Source organism: Mya arenaria, chromosome 12 (genome assembly GCF_026914265.1).
Source record: "Mya arenaria isolate MELC-2E11 chromosome 12, ASM2691426v1".
NCBI lineage: Eukaryota > Metazoa > Mollusca > Bivalvia > Myida > Myidae > Mya > Mya arenaria.
In genome coordinates, this window is record NC_069133.1 from 59,620,411 (window position 1) to 59,640,545 (window position 20,135).

Here is a 20,135-nt window from a genome sequence, read left to right on the forward strand (position 1 = left end):
TTGAGAAAAATTTGGCCACCTCTTTTCATTAGTTGATTATGATAGAAATAGTCAAAGACAGTTGACCATTTGACTTCTAAGTGGTATGAATTGGAAATTATTAATAAGAAAAAGAGGAATTTTTAAATGCAGAAGTCTTGTAAGTTGGTTAGTTTAAATAACATGCTCTATTTCGACTGAACTACTATCACAGAGCATGAAAGATAACTATTATTTCTTGTAAGAGTAAGAAATGATAATATGGTAGAGATCATTAGGTTCATTGAAAAAATACAGGTAGCGTTAAAGGATTTAACCTTCCATCTCGTAAATTGTCAGGGAGTGCATGTTAAATGAGTTTGGGAAAAAAATGTAGAAGCTAAAAGGAGAGATGTCTTCAAAAGAATTTACGATAAAGGATTTAACCTTACATGGTGTAAATTGTCAGGGAGTACTTGTTAAAAGGGTTAGGGAACAAAATGTAGAGGCTAAAAGGAGAGTTGTCATTCAAAAGCTTCGGGACAGGTATAAAAGTATAAATGATGGACTTCACCTTTTGGACAGGTTTTGATTATCAGTTAAAGAAGTAATCTTAAAGAAGCACTCTTACTCCCAATTAAGATTTAACACAATTTATACAAATGTTCTATATACCAAAAGGGAAAAATAAATGATGAAAAAATTGGTACTTATGAAAGATACTGAGTTTAATTTTGAAGGAAGGTGCAGAAAACATGGTTTCATAAAAAAAATAATCTTGAAGAGTTGTTTTATCTGATGGACAATGAAAGTGGTAGGGTCGACGCCTATTCAGTAGTTGGGATTGGGTAACCCTAACCAGAGGTCTTTTTAGGCCTGCTGGGCTGGAAAACCCGAAGGCCTGTGTCTTTCAGTGCACTTCTAAACATATCAAAATGAGTTTCCTTTATATATAATTAAATTCTTTTTCAGGTCATAGATGGTACTGTTATGGTACATTTTGTAGACTTTGGAAACACAGAAACATGCCCTATATCAGAACTGAGGGTACTGGACCAAGAACTGGAATCCTTATCAGCCCAGGTAATGCTTAAGCTAATGCTAGAGTACAGGGGCTAGCAGGTATTAGAGTTAATACACTCTACACACAGGGATCAAGGTAGATTCTTAAGACTTAAGACTTCTTCAGAATTCTGTACAAATCTAAATCAGAAGAGGGTTTCAAACAGTTAAAACTACTCAAACCATAATTTCCATTGAGCATTCTCTCTGATTCAAGCGTACATTGTACCATGAGTGGTGTGACACCCGAGTTCAGCCTTAGAGTGTTCCAAACCTGACAAACTACTCAAACCACTATTTCTATGAAGTGTTCTCTCTCCTTAGGCTTTACATTGTGCCTTGAGTGGAGTGACACCACTGGGATCGGTCTGGGAAAGCTCACCACAGGTTTACGAGCATCACATCCCACCAAATGTTGAGTACAGTGTCGTCTGTCAGTCCATGTCAGATGGCAGATTCAACAAAATCCACAGGTGAACATTTATAACTTCATAATAAGTTAAATATTACAAAATTAATATAAGGGAGTTTATTATTCCAATGTACAATTGTCTTTGAACACTTTCTGAGGTTGCAAAACACTATTTGAATGTTTGGTCCAGTTTTTGAGAACTACATCATCAAGGTATGTAAATATTTACAGTATTTGGAGCTAGCTGACCAATGTCATCCTGTATGAAGTTCCGCAAACTTACTCATTCAAATAATATTTTGCAACATTCCTGTTTTGGAACTGGTTGTCCATTAGACTGGTTTCGCTAACTTATTAAACTTATAAATGTGCCTTTCAAGTTCAAACCTCTGCTCACATTTTAATCCTTACAAGTGCTGGACAGCTTATAGTTAGTTTCGATGACTGTCTTAGGAGCTAGTGTAACCAAACATAACTTTATTGTTTAAGATGAACCTGGAGTATAATAACATGTGACCATATTTCTTACAAAACCTGTTGAAACCAAGCATTAAAAAGCACCCCATTTAGCTTTCCTTTTAATTCACTATTCCACCCAGAGTGCAGTTGAAGACAGGTGATGGGAAGAGTGTAGTGGACTCGCTGGTCAGTGCAGGCATGGCAAAGCGGGTTGATGATACTCCTGCTGGAGGGGCAAAACCTGGGGATAAGAGGGCAACTAACCAAGCTGATTGGTATGATTACCTTAGGGTCAAGTTTGTTGCTTTTATGAGTATTAGTACGGTCAGTGCCTGAAGGATTGTATAGATGATATTATGCGCTGGTCTTGTGTTGTGGAGGAAACCAGATCACCTGGATAAAACCTTCCTTGTCCGGCCTTTTTATCATCAACCAAACTCACATGTCCAGTCTGGTAGTTGAACCTAGGACACCTTGGTGAGAAGCAAATGGTCTTACTGGACTGGTAAAAGTTGAGGCTGGTGTCAGTTGTGTCCAGTAAAAAGTTGACCATAGTTCTGCTCAAGTTTCAAACCCTGTTAATAATCCAGAAGCTACTGACCATTGTTAAAATTCAGTTATAGTAAAACAAATGTATGGTTTATATTCATTGAAAAAATAGTTTGCTGTGTAAAGGATAACTGACATGTTCGTTTGCCATTGCATAAGCATAATAATTTTGCTTACACAATTTTTCAGCCCCATTGTAAAGGCTTCAGAACTGCAAAAAGAAATCAGCAGGGTTGAAGTGGGCTCGGAAGAGCTGATGGTGGTTACAGACGTAAAATCTCCGCTAGCGTTTGCCGTACAGATGGTGTCCGAGGTGTTCCAGCAGTTTCATGGACGTTTGAGCCGCATCTACAATGAGTCAAATACACAGGAGTACAGGTAAAATAGTGTAAATGAAAGAAGATTGACTAGGGGCTATTCTATTCAAACAAACAACCCATCCTAGGAAGTTAAGATAAAATAGGGGAGGAACATGTTTTTAAGCTCACCTGATACATGCTCAAGGAGAGCTTTTCTCAATGCCCATGGCCTGGCTAATTTTTATAGAGGAAACTTCATTGGGATGTTCCTTGGATCGTGCTCTTTCGAAATTATTCCAAGAAATTAATTTTATGCTTAACTCTGGTTGCCATTGCATCTGAAAGGAAAAACTTAAAATCTTGTCAAAACCATGAGGCTGAGGTATTTTTTGTGTCACCCCGCCTAGTGGGCTTCTTCCAAATTTGTTCAAATTATCCCTCTGAGGTCACATGATTATTCAGTTGCATCTCTTTATGATAAAAGTAAAGGTAAAGGCTGCTACTTTTTTCCCCAACTTGTATAAGAAATTTATTGGCTATAATGTCTGATTAGCCATGTAAAAAACCTGGTTGTTTGGCATTGTTGTACTTCTAGTTGTTTTTTTTTTGAAGCTACAGCAATGAAATTTGGACCATGTGTACAGTTTTGAAAACACATATCAATGATGTGCTTGGATGGCCTTAACAACTACACCATTTGCCAATTCTAAATCATAGTTTAATCCATACTTCCAGTGCCTTAAATCAACAAATTTATCCATTCTCATAAAAAACAATGTGTTTTAATCATGACAAAGATGAGGAAGTCAAGGTGTTTTGAAAGTCAAGGTGTTTTAAAGGCCTAGTTTGTTTTGTCACCATGTCAAAAGAAAAAATATGGCAGACAAGCATGAGCACTTGCTTTACAGAGCTCTTGTTTGACCTTTGACAGAAGGTACATTAGGTAAATACTTAAAGTGACATTCTTATTCAAAACATACACATACATATGTATAACAAACATCAGTTTTGACTGATAAACCTTTAACTACTTACTAAATAATGCATTTATGGAAAATATTAATTTATCTTTCATAAGAACCATTGGTTTAGACCAGGGCAATTTGCCGGTCTGGACCGATTTTGACCAAGCCAGACCGATTTCAGTTTCAAAAAGTGTAAAAAAAAATGGTCCGAAATTTTTTCATTTTTTTATAATTTCGGTCCAAAACGACTAGGCCAGTAAAAGTTGCAGAAATTGTAATACACAAATATTCATGGGTCATTCACACATTCAAAACTACCCCCAATAGGTCTTAAAAGTGTTACCATGTGACTAATGCGACCAGCTGCTTTTTCCGCTACACTGATCACTCTATAGCCTATCTGTTAATTAGCAGACGCTTGCAATCGGTCCAATCACGTGTATTGGTAGGTCGCAGAAGACACAAACAAACTATATGTGTTAATTGTGTGCTTGCAGCTATCCTGATTTAGTGTAAAAATTGGTCCATATTTTCTCATGGCAATATGAATATGCTATGTCGTCGTCGATCATTACATGATATATCCGTTTGTTGATTACCAAACTGTTAAATTTAAATTTGCGTATGTCATTGTTAATCCGAACCTAGTCATATATAGGATATCAACAGCGACACGCTTGATTAACTACATAGTCTGGAAGCTGAGTGCGCTGCTTACGTCATTTTAATTCTCAGTAATGAAAAAGTCGTTGTCGATATAACACTATAGCTTGAAGCCCCGATTATAAATCTAGATATATATTATTATTCAAGAGTATCAGTTGAATGTTGACCCACTGTAGATGCATTAAGCAAATAAATCATAATACTGTTTCACTTTTTGTTGTCTGACCGCTTTTCGACAGCCACAGTTATTTACGATCGCAGCTTTCTTATTAGAAACGTCGCAGAACTCTATGAGAATCTCATTTGAATTAAGCTTGTATCAATGACTATCTGAATCAGCTAAGCAGCAGAACCCTCTTAGGAATTGCGACTTTGCGAAAAAATATTGACAGAAAAGACGTCGCGAAAATGTGTGACATTTCTAAGTAATCAGACTTTTGAACAGGTCTTTCTTTTGGGGGGGGGGGGGGTTGTTGCTGGGTCAAGACCGATTGTCGCCGGGTCCGGACCGATTGAGGTTCCAAAGTTTTAGAAGCCCTGGTTTAGACATTTGTTCATCCTTTTTGGAATATTAAAACAATATTATTAATTATGGCTAATCTTATTTGGGAGTAAGATTGCATCTTTAACTGAATTACTATGATCAAATGATTATTTCATATGCATTTAGTTACCTGACTAGAATCATTCGTACACCTAACGTACTCAAAAACTACCAGTATGCTTTTTATGCCCCCGAGGCATATTAAAATCGCACCGTCCGTCCGTGTGTCGGTCTCAATAACTCATGTCCGGGCTGTAACTTTCCCCTGTATGGACTGATTTTAAAATAACTTGCCACATGTGTTCCACATACCAAGGCGACGTGTCGCGTGCAAGACCCGTGTCCCTACCTCTAAGGTCAAGGTCACACTTAGGTGTTTATTCACAATGGAGTGCTGCATATAAGGACATAGAGTATAGGTTGTCGTGTTCGGGCTGAAACTTTTTCTTGTATGGACGGATTTTAAAATAACTTGCCACATGTATTTGACATACCATGACGACTTATCCCGTGCAAGAGCCATGTCCCTACCTCTAAGGTGAAAGATACACTTAGTGTTTATTCACAATGGAATGCTGAATATAAGAACATAACAGTGTAGGTTGTCAAGTATGGGTGGTATTTTTTTATGTTCAGTGGCAATTTAAAATAACTTGCCATTTGTATTTGACACGTAAAGGCAAGATCAACTTTTCATGTACTGACCTTGTTCATAGTTCAACGTCACATTCGGGGGCATACGTCACATACTGTGACAGCTCTTGTTTCGATATATTATTTTAGCGCAAAACTTTTCAGGAATACTTTCAACATATGTTTAATTGATCTTTCATATTCTTACTTTTGATTTCATTTTCTTGTCAAGGCCAGCAGAAGTGGGTGAACTGGTAGTAGCGAGATTCCTAGCTGACACAGACAACAGCTGGTATCGGGCTGAAGTTTTGAAATTGATGGACAACAAGGTCAAACTACGCTATGTCGACTATCTTAACAACGATGACGTTCCGTTCAGTATGGTCCGAAAGGCGACTATGTTTTGTACTGAGATTCCTGCGCAGGGATTGAGATGTATGCTAAACAACATTGAAGTTCCTGAGACCGGGTTCTGGTCTCCAGAAGTGATGGCCTTGATGGGGCACTTGTGTAGCCATCCTGTGAAGGGGAAGATTGTTTCGAAGGAGAACAATGTTTTGACTCTGGAAATCTTTATGATTGATACAGGAGAATGGTTCAATCAGATGGTCAAATCTTTGCTTGTGAGAGAGTCGTCCCCAAGAGGCAGTTCTGCTTCTAACAATAGCAAGATCTCAAAATCACCAAAGTCTGGCACTAGTCCAAAAAGCCCTGGCAACTTAGGTGTAGTCAGCTCTGCAAAGGAACTGCAGAAAAGTCCTACGATTGATGCAGTAATTCCAAGTAAGAAAGTAATTGAGCGCAGTACTCTTCCACTGGACGGAAGCCGCATTTCAGTGAGTGTTACACAAGTGGTGGCGATCAATGCTGTGTATGTACAATTCCAAGAGCAAAGCATGATTCAGGAACTAGCAAGAATCTCTATCGGGCTGAATGAAGAATGTCCTGGAATGAGCATTTGCAAACCGCAGAATGGTGATTTCATTGCAGCATTGTACAGTGATGGGAGCTGGTATCGAGGACTTGTTAAGAGTAAGACTGATGCTGGCTTGTACTCAGTACAGTTTGTAGATTATGGTAACACAGATGATGTCAAGACTGAGAATTTAAGACCGCTTGATGAAAAGTTCGCAAATTTGCCAGCCATGGCTGTTAGGTGTCAGCTCAATGGTAGTGAAAATATAGGGGACCCTAAATTGTTGCAGGATATTAAACTATTGGAAAATTCCCTGGTGCTTGTCAAGGCTCTTGATGTTCGGAATGGCCTGTTTACTGTTGAAATGTTTCTGCAGGAAGGGCAGAATATCAATGAGCTTCTGCATTTATCCCCTCAGGATAAACAGTCAGAAGTTGCTGAAGAGGACAATAGCCAAGCTGTAGTAGCTGAAACAAGAAATGAAAAAGCCATCAAAGTTGAAAATATTGTAAACGATAATCTTATGCAATCTAATGTGCCATCAAACAATGTACCTTCGAGTATTATACCAGCAAAGACTTTATTAACTGATACTTTGACAAAAGCTGTTGTTGTTTATATTGAGAACTTGACAAGCTTTTATATCCATGTAGCTGAACCGGAAACCGAAGAAAGTCTTCAGACTGTAACAGTGGGTGTGCACAATGCTTGTGAGAGCAGTTCAAATATTTACATACCAAGATTGGGTGAATATGTTGGGGCACGATATACTGATGAAGAGGTGACAGCTTGGTATAGGGCCAAAGTTCTTGGCATTGCTCAAGATGAAGGTGAAAATAAGTATGAGGTTTTGATCATAGATTTTGGTAATCAAGGTTGGGTTCCCGAGAAAGACATTCGTGTTTTACCTGATGATCTGATGACCATTCCTGCACTGGCTGTGAGATGTAGTTTAAACAGGGCTACAGGCACAGAAGATAAGGCAATGGTCGAGGATTTCCAGATAACAAAGACAAACTTTATGGAAGTAACAGTGCTGGCCAAGCAGGAAGATAGGTACCAGGTGGATCTAATAGGTTCAAGTCAAGATGGTTCAGTGAAATTCTCTGTAAGCACATTTCTGTTTGGGGAAGAGGAAAATGGAGTTACAGTTGAGCAGAATATAAAGACTGAGAATGTGTCAATGGAAAATGGTCCCTCGGAAGCACCTACCCATGAAGCAGTTGTAGATGATCAGGATTTGTATAGCAGGAAAACATCAGTAGAAACAGATCATTCTTATGGAAAGTCAGGTACCCCTGAGAAGGTCCAAACTGGTCCACAGTTGACCCCTCCAGAAGAAAATGGTGCTTCATCTCCAACACTGGAAGTGAACAAGAAATCTCTTATGGTGTCAGCGAGCGCTCCTATTTCTGCCTCTCCGCGTATGGAGTTGCCTCTTGATCAAAAGATTGGGGCTGTTGTATTTTGGGTGGAAAATATACGGTCTCTGTACATACAACTGACTGATGAAACTATGCAGTACGAGTTTGTAGCATTGCTTGGTGAACTACACCAAGCGTGTACATCAGATTCTCGTGAGCACCGACCAGTCGTTGGAGAAATTGTTGGTGCATTCTTCAGTGATGGAGAAGAAGCTTGGTACCGGGGAGAAATACTTGAGCTACTGCCAGAAAGGAAATGTAGGGTCTTCTTTATTGACTATGGCAACACTGATGTGGTTGATATGAAATTGATCAGAAAGATTGATAGGAAATTACAGGCCCATACTCGAATGGCAATTCTCTGTGCTTTAGCTGGAGATGGGAAAGAAACTGCTGAAATGCTTACAAAATTAAAACAGTATCAGAACATTGAATTACAGATGACCGTTCTGTCAGAATCAGATGGAAAGTATAACGTTGTTCTTTGCACAGGCGACTCTGGTGAGAACTTGAATAAGTTGATTGGTTTGAAACTCTCTGAGGAAGCTGCCAAGAGCTCCACTGACATTGTGGATAATTTGCCTAAGCAGGTAACTCCAAATAGAGATTCGTTGCCAAGAAAGGTTTCCTCCCCACCTAGAGGAGAACAGAAATCATTTTTTACACAGACTTTGACAAAAGCTTGGCCAGAAAAGAAGGATTTTAAAGTGATCATCACATCCGTGGTTCGTCCAAACCTGTTCCATTGCCAGGAGTTTACAGGGTTGGAACGTGAGTTGCTTTTTAAGATCATATCTGTTTATTTATGATAACATGGGAATAATTCTTATTGTTTGGTCCTCATTATTACATGTATTTTCACGTACATGAAGACAATGACTTACAAACCTGTTATATTCAAATGATACTTAAGTTGCTTAAATGGATTTAATAAAACTATTTTAAGGAATGTCCTTTTAACATGTGAGTCTATTTCCCCTGGTCTATTTCCCCTGTTCTTGAACCATTGTCTTAGAAGAAAAAAAGTAAAAACAGCGAAATAACTGAAAATTGCCTTTTAATATGAGTTTCATGTCTGCAACACTTTACAGGCATACAGGAACTGAACATGCTGGGTGAAACGATGAAGCTAGAGTGTGAACCAGCCCAGCATGCAGGTGGCCTCAAGTTTGAAGTAGGAGAGCTATGCTGTGCTAGGTTTCCAGGTATGTTCATAGTGTTCTATTGTTGTGTGTAAGGATGTAAAAGGTGTAAACCTTTCCCTGATATGCATCAGTCTGCAAAAAATAAATTTTGAACAATTATTGGCCTGTGGAATAATACAATTTTAAGTTTTGGTTCACCTATAAGCAATGTCTGCACCTTTTAGACTAATACAGTGTTTTCAACTGAGTTGTTAATTCTACTGAAAACAACTATTAATTCTTCAGTATTATACTAGAGAGAAAATGTTATCGTAATTCATTTGTTTTCTGACTTTAACACCTATATTTTGCAATGTCAAACACATTCTCTGTAAAGGATATAACATCATCCAGTCATTAATATGCTGCCGAATTATTTTTCCATTTTTCATTGTGTAAGTGTTGTTTTCTAGTGTCTTGTATTTTTCCTCAGGGGCTCAGAGATTTCTCAATTTTTCACATTAACTTAATAATGCAAAGATAGGATGGTATTAGGCAGCATCTTAAAAGGTTTTCTGATCCCTGTGAACTAATTTTGGGATGTGAAGTCTTAATCTGTGGTCTATGTTTTATTTTGATGAATGTCTTTGTTTATGAGAAGGTGAAATGGAAAATAGTTTTGATGAAAAATTGATGCTATGTAAAACAGCTTTTCAAAACGATATAAAAGTGTTGTAAAAGTCCGATAATGAGTGTTCAATTTCTCTGTTGAGTGCACATTATTATTTAATGGAATTTGCAAAGAAATGAACAATTACTGTTTCAACCTAGTTTGAATGTAAATAACACGTAATTGGCCCCAGTGTTTGCCAATTGAGTGTAACCTTTCATATTACCTCATTATAAATTTGAATAACTTTCATACTGAATGTTATTGTCAATTTTCCACTTGAGACTAACAACAGTACCTGTATTGGTATTTATAAGTTTTAAGTTGTAACTGCTTTTTTTGAAAGGCTTGCTTTTCTTTTCTGGAATTTTCTGTTTTACCAGAAGTGTTACCCACATTAGTGTGTATTTAGCAGAAAATCAAACCAAATATCGCTAATCTGAGATTGAAAACCTATCAATTATCCATTATTAATAAAATATTTTCTTGCATGACCAAAAATGTCCCGTTTGCATATTTTGACTACATATATTACGAGTTAAAAGCAATGTAATTCCTGCACATTTTGGGACTGAAAAACAACAACCTTTAGTGGTATTCATCAATAATTGATTTAAACATGGTCGCAAATGTTTACATTTTGATTGAATTCTGATTATATTGGATTATTTGACAACACAACCTCATCCCCATTTCAGTTGAAGGACTAGACTGGTATCGAGCTACTGTCCTTGAGGTATTCCCGGACAACACCATGAAGGTTGAATACGTTGACTATGGTAACCAGGCTGACGTCCCGCTCACCCAGATACGGCCAGCGACGGAGGAGTACACCAGACTTCCACTATTGGCATTCCGCTGCTCGCTACATGGTATAACTTGTTCATGACATTTGGTACACGGTTTTGTATTTTCATATTTTTTGAGAACACCTTGTATATTTGGTAGTGGTATACTTAACCATTATTTTCTACAACAAGACAAAATACACAAACAATTAACCTTACCTAAAGTAAAATAAGCTACAATGCGTGGTAGTAATATGCTGCAATTGTGACATTGATATTTCTCAACACTGAAAGCTTTAAGGATTTTGTTTGCTTTTTATGGAAATGGCAGCATTTCTGAATGAAGCAAACATGATAATTGTCATTCTGGCAAGGCCTTGAACCAAAATAGACAAAAGTGAACAGACAAAGCAATAAAACCCCTGTTTAACAATTATGTAATAAAATCAAGAGTTTTTATCCAATGGTTATCAAACTTGGTCAGACTATTTGTCGGCATGTTACCTTGAATATATATGAATATGGGTCATCTCGGGTCAAATACTAGGTCACTTGGTAAAATCTTTAGAAGAAATATTTCACAGTAAGAAATTCAATAATTTTTATCATATCTTGATGAAACATGGTCATAATGCTTGTCTGTATTAAATCTTGTATATTTTTAATATGAGTCAACCCGGGTCAAAATCTAGGTCACTAGGTCAAATCTTAGGAAAAATATTTCCAAGTCACAATTGAAATTCAACATTTTTTTCATGTCTTGATGAAACTTGGTCATAATATTTGTCTGCATAATATCTTGCTTATTTTTTATATCGTTCATCCCGGGTCATATTCTAGTTCACTAGGTTAAATCTTAGGAAAATCTTTCCAAGTCATAAATTCAACAATTTTTGTCAAATCTTTATGAAACTTGGTCAGAATTTTTGTGTGCATAATATCTTGAAAGTTCTTTAATATAGGTCATCCCCTGTCAAAATCAAGGTCACAAGGTCAAATCTTAGGAGAATGAATTCCACAGTCATTAAAATTAATTAATTTTTGTCAAATCTTTATGAAACTTGGTCAGAATATTTGTCTACATGTTGTCTTAAACATTTGTGAATATGGGTCACCTCAGATCAAAACTAGGTCACTAGGTCTAATCTTAGGAAATATTTTCTTCACACAAATGGAATAGTTTCTGTTGATTAGGTTATTATTTGTATGAAGGATATCTTTGATAAGTATAAATATGGGTCTTTTTGGTTAAAAATACTAGGTCACTAGCTCAAATCCTAGTTAACACTTATCATAATAATTTGTTCTTTTGTAGGTGTTGTACCAAACGGGCAGAAGTGGTCTGATGAAGCGATTCTACAGCTGACTTCCCTTCAAGATCGCCCCCTAGAGGCCACACTGGTGTCAAGAAATGGAGACGTGTTTGAGCTAGAGATTACATGCGAGAATGGCACGAGTGTATCACAGGCACTGATTGATGCCGAGATGGCGAAACCTGCCACTGAAGAGTCAGGTACTAGAAGCATATAAGCCTTTCAGTTGTTCAAATAAATAATTAAGGCATTGATGAAGCATTGGTGTGGGAATTTTCATAAAAGTGGTGCTAGTTATACTAAGTCAAGCACATAACATCAGCCGCAAACCTGATTGATGATTGTTGCATAAAAAGCCAGAACTGGTGAACAATTTATACCCTTGACCCTTGACTCTGTTTGGCCAAGCCTGAAATAAATGACTGAACTACCAATGGACATGATTTATATGTTAATAAATATTTCAAACATTTTATTTAGGTATGAGCGAGAAGGAAAAGTTGATACGTCAGAACGAGATCCTGCAGAAACAGGTGGAACTCTACCGCAAACAGATGACCGAAATGAAAAAAAATACAGCCATGAAAAAATAAATGAACTGTAGCAGGCAGTTGGTTGTGTAGTACATTGCCTGATTGGCTATTATTACATGTACGTTGGTTGAAAAATAAGAAGAAAAAATAGAAATGCAAGGAAATCATATTGATTTCTCTTGACTTTGGAAAGGAAGCAGGGATAGAGACAAGAACAGCTGTAAGAACAGATATAGACAATATACTTATTGTTGGAACATCTGTATGAAAACTATGAAAGCTGTATAGGATACTGGGCCTATCCTGTTTGAAATGTGTTAGAAGCTACACAAGGTATAGCTATACTGGCTCTTTAACAGTTGATTTGATTACAGTATGTTGTTGAAGGAATTGATTTGTTGTTTTTTTCTCACTTTTCTGTTGCTTATTTCTATCATGATTATTTTGAATCTTAAACAATTGAGTGTACAGTTGAATACTTTTTGTTAGGTTATGTAATCAGTGTGATTACAGAAGGTTTCTTGTCCAGTGTGTAGCAGTTCAGTTGAATTTGGATTGTTTTGGCTCCTAATAAGTATTGGAAATTGACAATGTATTGGCAACAATAGGGTCATTCTATTTTATCACTGATTTATTTGCTAAATATATTGAAGCACAAATGTATACAAAATATTTTATCCAAAACAATTTTGGAAAAAAATGCATCGAAATACAAAATAATATACATGGAAAAAAATATTGAGCCACAATTGTAGATGGATAAATATGTTGATGCTCAAAATTAATTTAGATGAAAAAAGGTATTTACTTACACATTTGGATTAAAAGTAAGGATTTGAACCTTTATAATAAAGTTGATCAATTCATAAATTCAAATAAAAAGAGCTTGAAACAAACATGCTCTACAGTCAGGTGAGTAAAGATAAGTATTGTATTGGTCTTAACTCATGGGGTGCTCTGCGATCAGGTAAGTATAAGTAAGTATTCTACAGTCAGGTAAGTATAAGTAAGTATTCAATTGGTCTTAAAACAAGGGGCGGAACCTTGAGTGTTCTCATTGGAGATCCATTGACCAATCTAGAAGTATTTTGAATACAACCCCAGGTTTGGGTAAGCGGTCTTATATATTTTCACTAACTTATAATGGTGAGTTAAAATTGAAACAAAAACAATGCATTTTTAGCTCCACTATTCGAAGAATAGGTGGGCTATACTACTCGCCCAAGCGTCGGCGTCTGGTTAAAGTTTTAGGGCAAGTTGGGATTTTCACTTACAAGTCCAATACCCTTCATTCAAGTGACTTAATACTTCACACAGTTGTTGAGGGCCATCACATGATGAGGTTAGATAACTCCATATTATTCTTTACACCGATTATGGCCCCTGATTGACTATTGAACTTAGGTTAAAGTTTTAGGGCAGGTTGGGATATTTATTAATAACTTCTATACCCTTTGTTCAATTGACTTAATACTTCACACAGTTGTTCAGGACCATCACACAATGAGGTTACATAACTCCATATTATCATTAATACAAGTAATGGCCCCTGATTGACTTAGGTTGAAGTTGTAGGGCAGGTTAAAGTTTGAGGGCAAGTTGGGATTTTCACTTACAAGTCCAATACCCTTCATTCAATTGACTTAATACTTCACACAGTTGTTGAGGGCCATCACATGATGAGGTTAGATAACTCCATATTATTCTTTACACCGATTATGGCCCCTGATTGACTATGGAACTTAGGTTAAAGTTTTAGGGCAGGTTGGGATATTTATTAATAACTTCTATACCCTTTGTTCAATTGACTTAATACTTCACACAGTTGTTCAGGACCATCACACAATGAGGTTACATAACTCCATATTATCATTAATACAAGTAATGGCCCCTGATTGACTTAGGTTGAAGTTGTAGGGCAGGTTAAAGTTTGAGGGCAAGTTGGGATTTCACTTACAAGTTCAATACCCTTCATTCAATTGACTTAATACTTCACACAGTTGTTGAGGGCCATCACATGATGAGGTTAGATAACTCCATATTATTCTTTACACCGATTATGGCCCCTGATTGACTATGGAGTTTTAGGGCAGGTTGGGATATTTAATAATAACTTCTATAGCCTTCATTCAATTGACTTAATACTTCACACAATGGTTCAGGACCATCACCCGATAACTCCATATCCTTAATACAAGTTATGGCCCCTGATTGACTTAAGTTAAAGTTTTAGGCAAGTAAAAGTTAAGGGCAATTTGGGATTTTAATAAAAAAAACTTCTTTACCGTTCATTCAATGCACTTAATAAAATTCAAAATTATTTACGACCATCTTACAACAAGAAACATAACTCCATTTTAACCCTAAATACAAATTATGGCCCTTGAATATTCATTTATTATTATTATTTTTTTATCTCTTTTGAAAGGCATATTTGTAATATAATTCTCAACCACATTTCAATAATGGGAAATCAAGTTATTTGAATGACTTGCGTCATTGTTCAGGCGGGCTGGAGGGAGGGCAGCATCAAAGTCACCTTATGTATCGAATAATTTTAGTGTGGTTTGATATAAAGAGACCAAACTTGATAATATTACATCGTTATTGTATTCACTTCTAAGTCAAAGCGGCATAGTCGAGCGCTCTGTCTTAAGACGGCTCTTGTTTGTTTGCTAGTACAGTATTGGTCAGGAAAAGAAATATGAATGAAATTGAAAACTTTATTATAGAAAGAAATTTGGCAGATATATATCAAAACAATTGTGAAGGGGAAAAAAAATGCATATTTGCATAAACGTCAGAAATTCATCTGGCATTGCTATAGAATATCTGGTTGCTTTTTGATGTAGTCAATGCCAATTCATTGTCAACTCGTATCATAGTTGCCATAGTTTTTATAGTAGTTAGCGCATATTAACATAATCAAGGTGTATATTTTATTATGAATTTTTGTTATTCTTTCTTTTCTTCATTGATTCATCATTGGGCAAAATGTAGAAAAACTGGCTGAAAATTGTAGACATTTTATTAATGTATACATCGGTGGGATTGTCCAAAAGTTGTGGTTGGCGGTTTTTCAGTTTTGAAGGAAATATTTTGGGTATTCTGATAGCCTTGATGTCAACCTCATCAGCTTCATTGTCCAAAAACCGGTCACGAAACCAATAAACAATGTTCCAAGATATTCAAATGAATATAGGTACACAAGTTGACCTGGACTATTGTAGCACATGTAAAGCAAGGCACATGACTAGCATTAATGGTTATTGAGTTACGCCCCATGTTAAGTTGAAAACACAAACACTGAAGAGCGTTTGCCCTCTTCCTCTCACATGTTTGTTAAGAGTTTTGGTGAGACTAATCTTCTAAAAATCCTATACACTTTGAGATTTGTTAATACAATAATCTGTTTAGAAACAAACATGTTTAAATAAGAAACCTACAGGAAAAGTGGTATGACCATACCATACATGATGGCATCTAAAAAAATGTTTATTATATTGTAGTTATTAGTGTTAATATAAGCATACTCCAGTCAAGTGTATAGTTATAGCATCATACATTTGCACCCACTTTGAAAATCACAGAAGACTGTTAGTAATTTGCAATCACTTTCTGTTTTTGTTAATTGAAGTGTAACGAGGTTTAAGGTATAAATCTCTATTTTTTTTCTTTTTGCAAACAATATGAGGTGTATTGTAATGAGAGGTTTGTGTCACCTATGGTACGTTATGTGTTTGTTTTGCCTATCGTATATAATGATACTAGGTGTTTGTGTCTCATTCGTTGCTGTGTGCTCATAATGTGATTTGTAACACGCAAAACTTCATGCTTGAAAAAATATATAGCTTGAAGAAATTAAGGCAATGTTTATTGCTGGCTTGTCATAGATGTAAAGATTTTATGACCTGTACATGTATGTAGTCAATTTTAATGCACATGCACGTGTCCATAAATAGCAGAAGACTGGGAGCATTTAATACAAGTATGCTACTACTGTGATTTAGATGCTTTTACAAGGCCACAGAAATACAACACTTACTTGTACCAATCCCTAAAATCACCAAACAAACTATCTATAGAGACCTAAAATATAAATTAAAATATATTGTACATGCTGTCCCTGTTCCTACTTGGGTTTCATGTTAGGGTATTTAGGATATATTCTTACGAAATCGAAAGCTTCTGGGGGCACAATGTATTGTTATAACTGTCGATGTTCCTGCCAGGGTGTTCCGGGCAGCTTCTCAGGAAGGCATCTTGATGCACAATTTTCCACTAGGATAAATGCGAATGTTGTTGATGGTCTGTTGAAGGAGTGGCCTTCTTCCTACAGTGGTTCGAGGATAGATGAGCGATGTAGGGTCTTTATCATATTTTATATTATATACCCGGACACAATGCAGTATCATTAACAAAACATGCACTCACAAATCTCCTGAAACTGTTATATGTGTAAAGGAAAGACGCTGTGTAGTTCAGGTTGTAAACAAACGACCGATTCAATTCCAAAATTAGAACTTGGTAGTAAAATAAACACCAAAATACCTGGCCTACACATGCAATGGACATTAATCTCCAATGATAGTGCACATATCCCAAACATAATCTTTGCTAATGTCCATTTTATCACAACCTCTGGCAGTTGCACAGTTAACATATTGCCCAGGGATTGTGATAATTAGAGCTCTCATCACCTTGCATACGTTATGTTGCCGTTTCAGGTGATTTGGGACTCAAATCATATTGCATGTTGTGTCAATGGTTACGCATTTCTATTGCTGATTTATGTGTCCGGGTGAATACTAGAGGATTTTAGGTTTTTTCCAAGAGTACCATTAAGGCCCTAGGTCTCTCATCTCTCCTCAAACCACTGTGTTTCCATATACTTTGTTTCCCCATGCAGCATAAGGAACACTCCCATGTTACAATGTACATCTTCACAATGAAGATGGCTTGATAATAGGATACTCGTATTTCAATGAAGTAACTTCTTGTTTCAAAGTTGTTGTAGTTCATGAAGGCAAGTAGATTTTTATGCAAAAAACTGGATGTTTTTAAATATGCCAGATCATCTGTATATTTTTTATACCTCACCTCCTGTTATGTTGTGTCGGTAGGTGATGCACATGTGTAGATGGTGCGTAGGTAATGCATATATTGAAGGTGATACGTTGGTGTCATATAGAAGTTGCTATTTACCTGTTGCTATTTTCTTTGATACATATTGGTATGGAATTGTGTTTCTACAAACCGCAGTTTTTTTCCTTTGTTGGTTTGCCACGCACAAAATAGTGCTGAAGTATGTATTCTCTCCGGAGAAGTTGTTATTGTTGTTTTTCCTCTTGCAAAATGTTCATGTTAGTTGCTTCTTGTTGACAAGAAATTACTGTTTTAGTTGTTTAGTTACCCACATTTGCAAAGTTATGGATGTTTTGGCTCGTGGTCTTGATGCCAGTGATTAAGATTTTTATTTTTATTTTGACTAAAAATCTCGTGGAAATATATACTGTTGAGATATGTTTTCTATTTTTTTTAAAGTAATCAACAAAGGCAACAGAAATTAAAACGCTTTCATTTGTTTTAAAAGAAGATACTTGTTGTTTTTAGACCTTGTGTGAAATGCAATTTAGACTCTGGTTTCCAATCATTCTTGTGCATACTATTGTCTCCGGACATAGGTGTTTGCTGTTTATGTCAAATAAAGTAGTCACTGTCAACCTTTGAAGCGGACAATAAATCCAAAGAACTTATTCGAAAAAAATGGTATAGATATACCTAAGATAATGCTGAAGATAATTGTGTTTGTATAAAGGTCAATTGTTGTATACAGTCAATTGTAAGCACATATTATAAGTGGAAAACATTTAGCAAACAAAAATACAAGTAATCATAATATATTTACAAATTCATAATATGATTTGTATGGACATTTATTCTTGTCAATTTCATAAAAAAATGCAAACTGGGGTGTTTTATATACTGTTCTTAATAATAAAACTTAAAAAGAAACAGTGCTTTTTTTCTTTATTAAACAGGTTTTTGGAACGACGTGCGTCGTTATCGGGAGGACGGCGTCAAGCTTACATATGAAACTGAATAACTATAGTAAGAGTTGGCATATCTTAACCAAACTTTGTTAATAAGAAGAGATAAAAGATACCTTCCATACGATTGCGTTTGAGGGTCAAGGCCAACGTTACTTAGTAAAGAAAAACGATTTAAACTGAATAATTGGAGTTGGTGGACGGCGTCAAACTTACATATGAAACTGAATAACGTAAGGGTTGAGATATCTTGACTTACTTTATACTTAGAAAGAGTTTATGGAGAACTTTCATGGAATTGCGTTTGGGGTCAAAGGCACTGTAACTAAAATTAGAAATACGATTGAAACTGGATAACTTCAGTTCAGGTTGACATATCTTCACTTAACATGGTATATAGGATGAGTTTATGGATATCTTTCACGGGATTGCGTTTTGGACCCCTTGGGTCAAGGTCACTGAAACCTAAAATAGAAAAACGTTTGAAACTAAATAACTTTAGCTAGGGATGACATGTTTTTACCAAATTTCAAATAAAGAAATATATGGAAACCTGTAGGTTGTCGATATCCGTTACATTATATCCCTTTTTAGAGATCGTATAATCGTGCTGCGTCTCGATCCCAAGCTTTTTCTCCACCTACATCAATATTAATTAAGCGAACAGGCGCCCAGAATTCGTCCTTAAAAAACCTTACGAAGCTTTAACTGTATATATGCCGAATACCCTTTTACCGCACATCCCCGAGAGTCAAAATGGCGATATACTGGTCTTTCCTTTATCTTCGGAAACATCGAAGCCAAATCTGATGCTAGATCTTTGTTATGTGATAGATGTTTTATGAGTCAATGCCCATAATCTGCAACGGTTTCGTGGCTTCGTTGTTAATGAACTACTCGATTCGATTCCGCGGTCGTCGGTACGTTGGATTTAACCGTCACTGTAAGTCAAGTTTTCAGTTTGAACTGGAACATGAAGCATTAGGCCATTGACAAATGGTATACGTTTTGACGTCTTACTTGGCCGAGCAATTGCGGTTCTTTTCCCATGATTACCAGTTCAAAACCTATGTTTTACTTGAAATCGGGTTTAAAATGGTAATTCCAAGTTAGATAAAGATATCCATCTTCAAGAATAGCTCATGCTCGAACAGTGCAGCTTTCATATTGTAAATCATTTAGGCACATGCTAATTCCGTATTAAAACTTCAATCAAATGTATCGATCTACACAAAGTAAAGGAAGAGTTCTTGCCCTTCAATTACCAAAATTCGGCAGTTTCGAACTGGGGAATGTTAATAGGGTGATGAAATTGTGCACCTGGTGTTTCGTTTCCTGTATTTAGTAAAACCAAAGTTTTTGTCCTTGAATTTGTGCCGCTGAATTCTCCAAAACTGTTTCATTTAGAGTCAAGAAACCTTTGCGAAATGTTTTTAAAGTAATGAAGTTATATTTCCCACTGCACATCATACAGCCAGAGCTTTGGCCTCTTCAAAATCTGTCAAAATGTATTAAGTTTTTTTTCCAATATATATCAAAACAAAATTAATGTACAAAAATTTTGGTCGACCGCTCATTTTCACTTTCTTTCTTTTTCTTATTTTATTTGGTCTCCCTAATGCTTATTCGAACTTGTTTGTTTTGTTTTTATTCCAGTGTTATTGAAGTGGTTATCAATAAACAACCGTGCCACTTCAATTTACAACTTCTTTGGTTGACGTAATGTACTAGGTAACTCAGTACAAAATGGAAATAAAAATCATCCCATGT

General features: G+C 36.2%; 1 protein-coding gene across 3 annotated transcripts in view; it reads left to right on the plus strand.

Moving 5' to 3' along the window:
• Positions 1 to 18,326, plus strand: part of LOC128211245 (tudor domain-containing 6-like) — an 82,299-nt gene extending 63,973 nt beyond the window's left edge. For all 3 annotated transcript variants that reach the window (XM_052915797.1, XM_052915799.1, XM_052915798.1), the window contains exons 23-31: positions 931 to 1,041; positions 1,345 to 1,493; positions 2,032 to 2,166; positions 2,630 to 2,818; positions 5,780 to 8,658; positions 8,979 to 9,092; positions 10,380 to 10,553; positions 11,785 to 11,982; positions 12,263 to 18,326. In XM_052915797.1, coding sequence (XP_052771757.1) covers positions 931 to 1,041; positions 1,345 to 1,493; positions 2,032 to 2,166; positions 2,630 to 2,818; positions 5,780 to 8,658; positions 8,979 to 9,092; positions 10,380 to 10,553; positions 11,785 to 11,982; positions 12,263 to 12,375 — 4,062 coding nt within the window. In that variant the 3' untranslated portion in view covers positions 12,376 to 18,326. The remainder of the gene's footprint in view (positions 1 to 930; positions 1,042 to 1,344; positions 1,494 to 2,031; positions 2,167 to 2,629; positions 2,819 to 5,779; positions 8,659 to 8,978; positions 9,093 to 10,379; positions 10,554 to 11,784; positions 11,983 to 12,262) is intronic.
• The last annotated feature ends 1,809 nt before the right edge of the window (positions 18,327 to 20,135 follow it).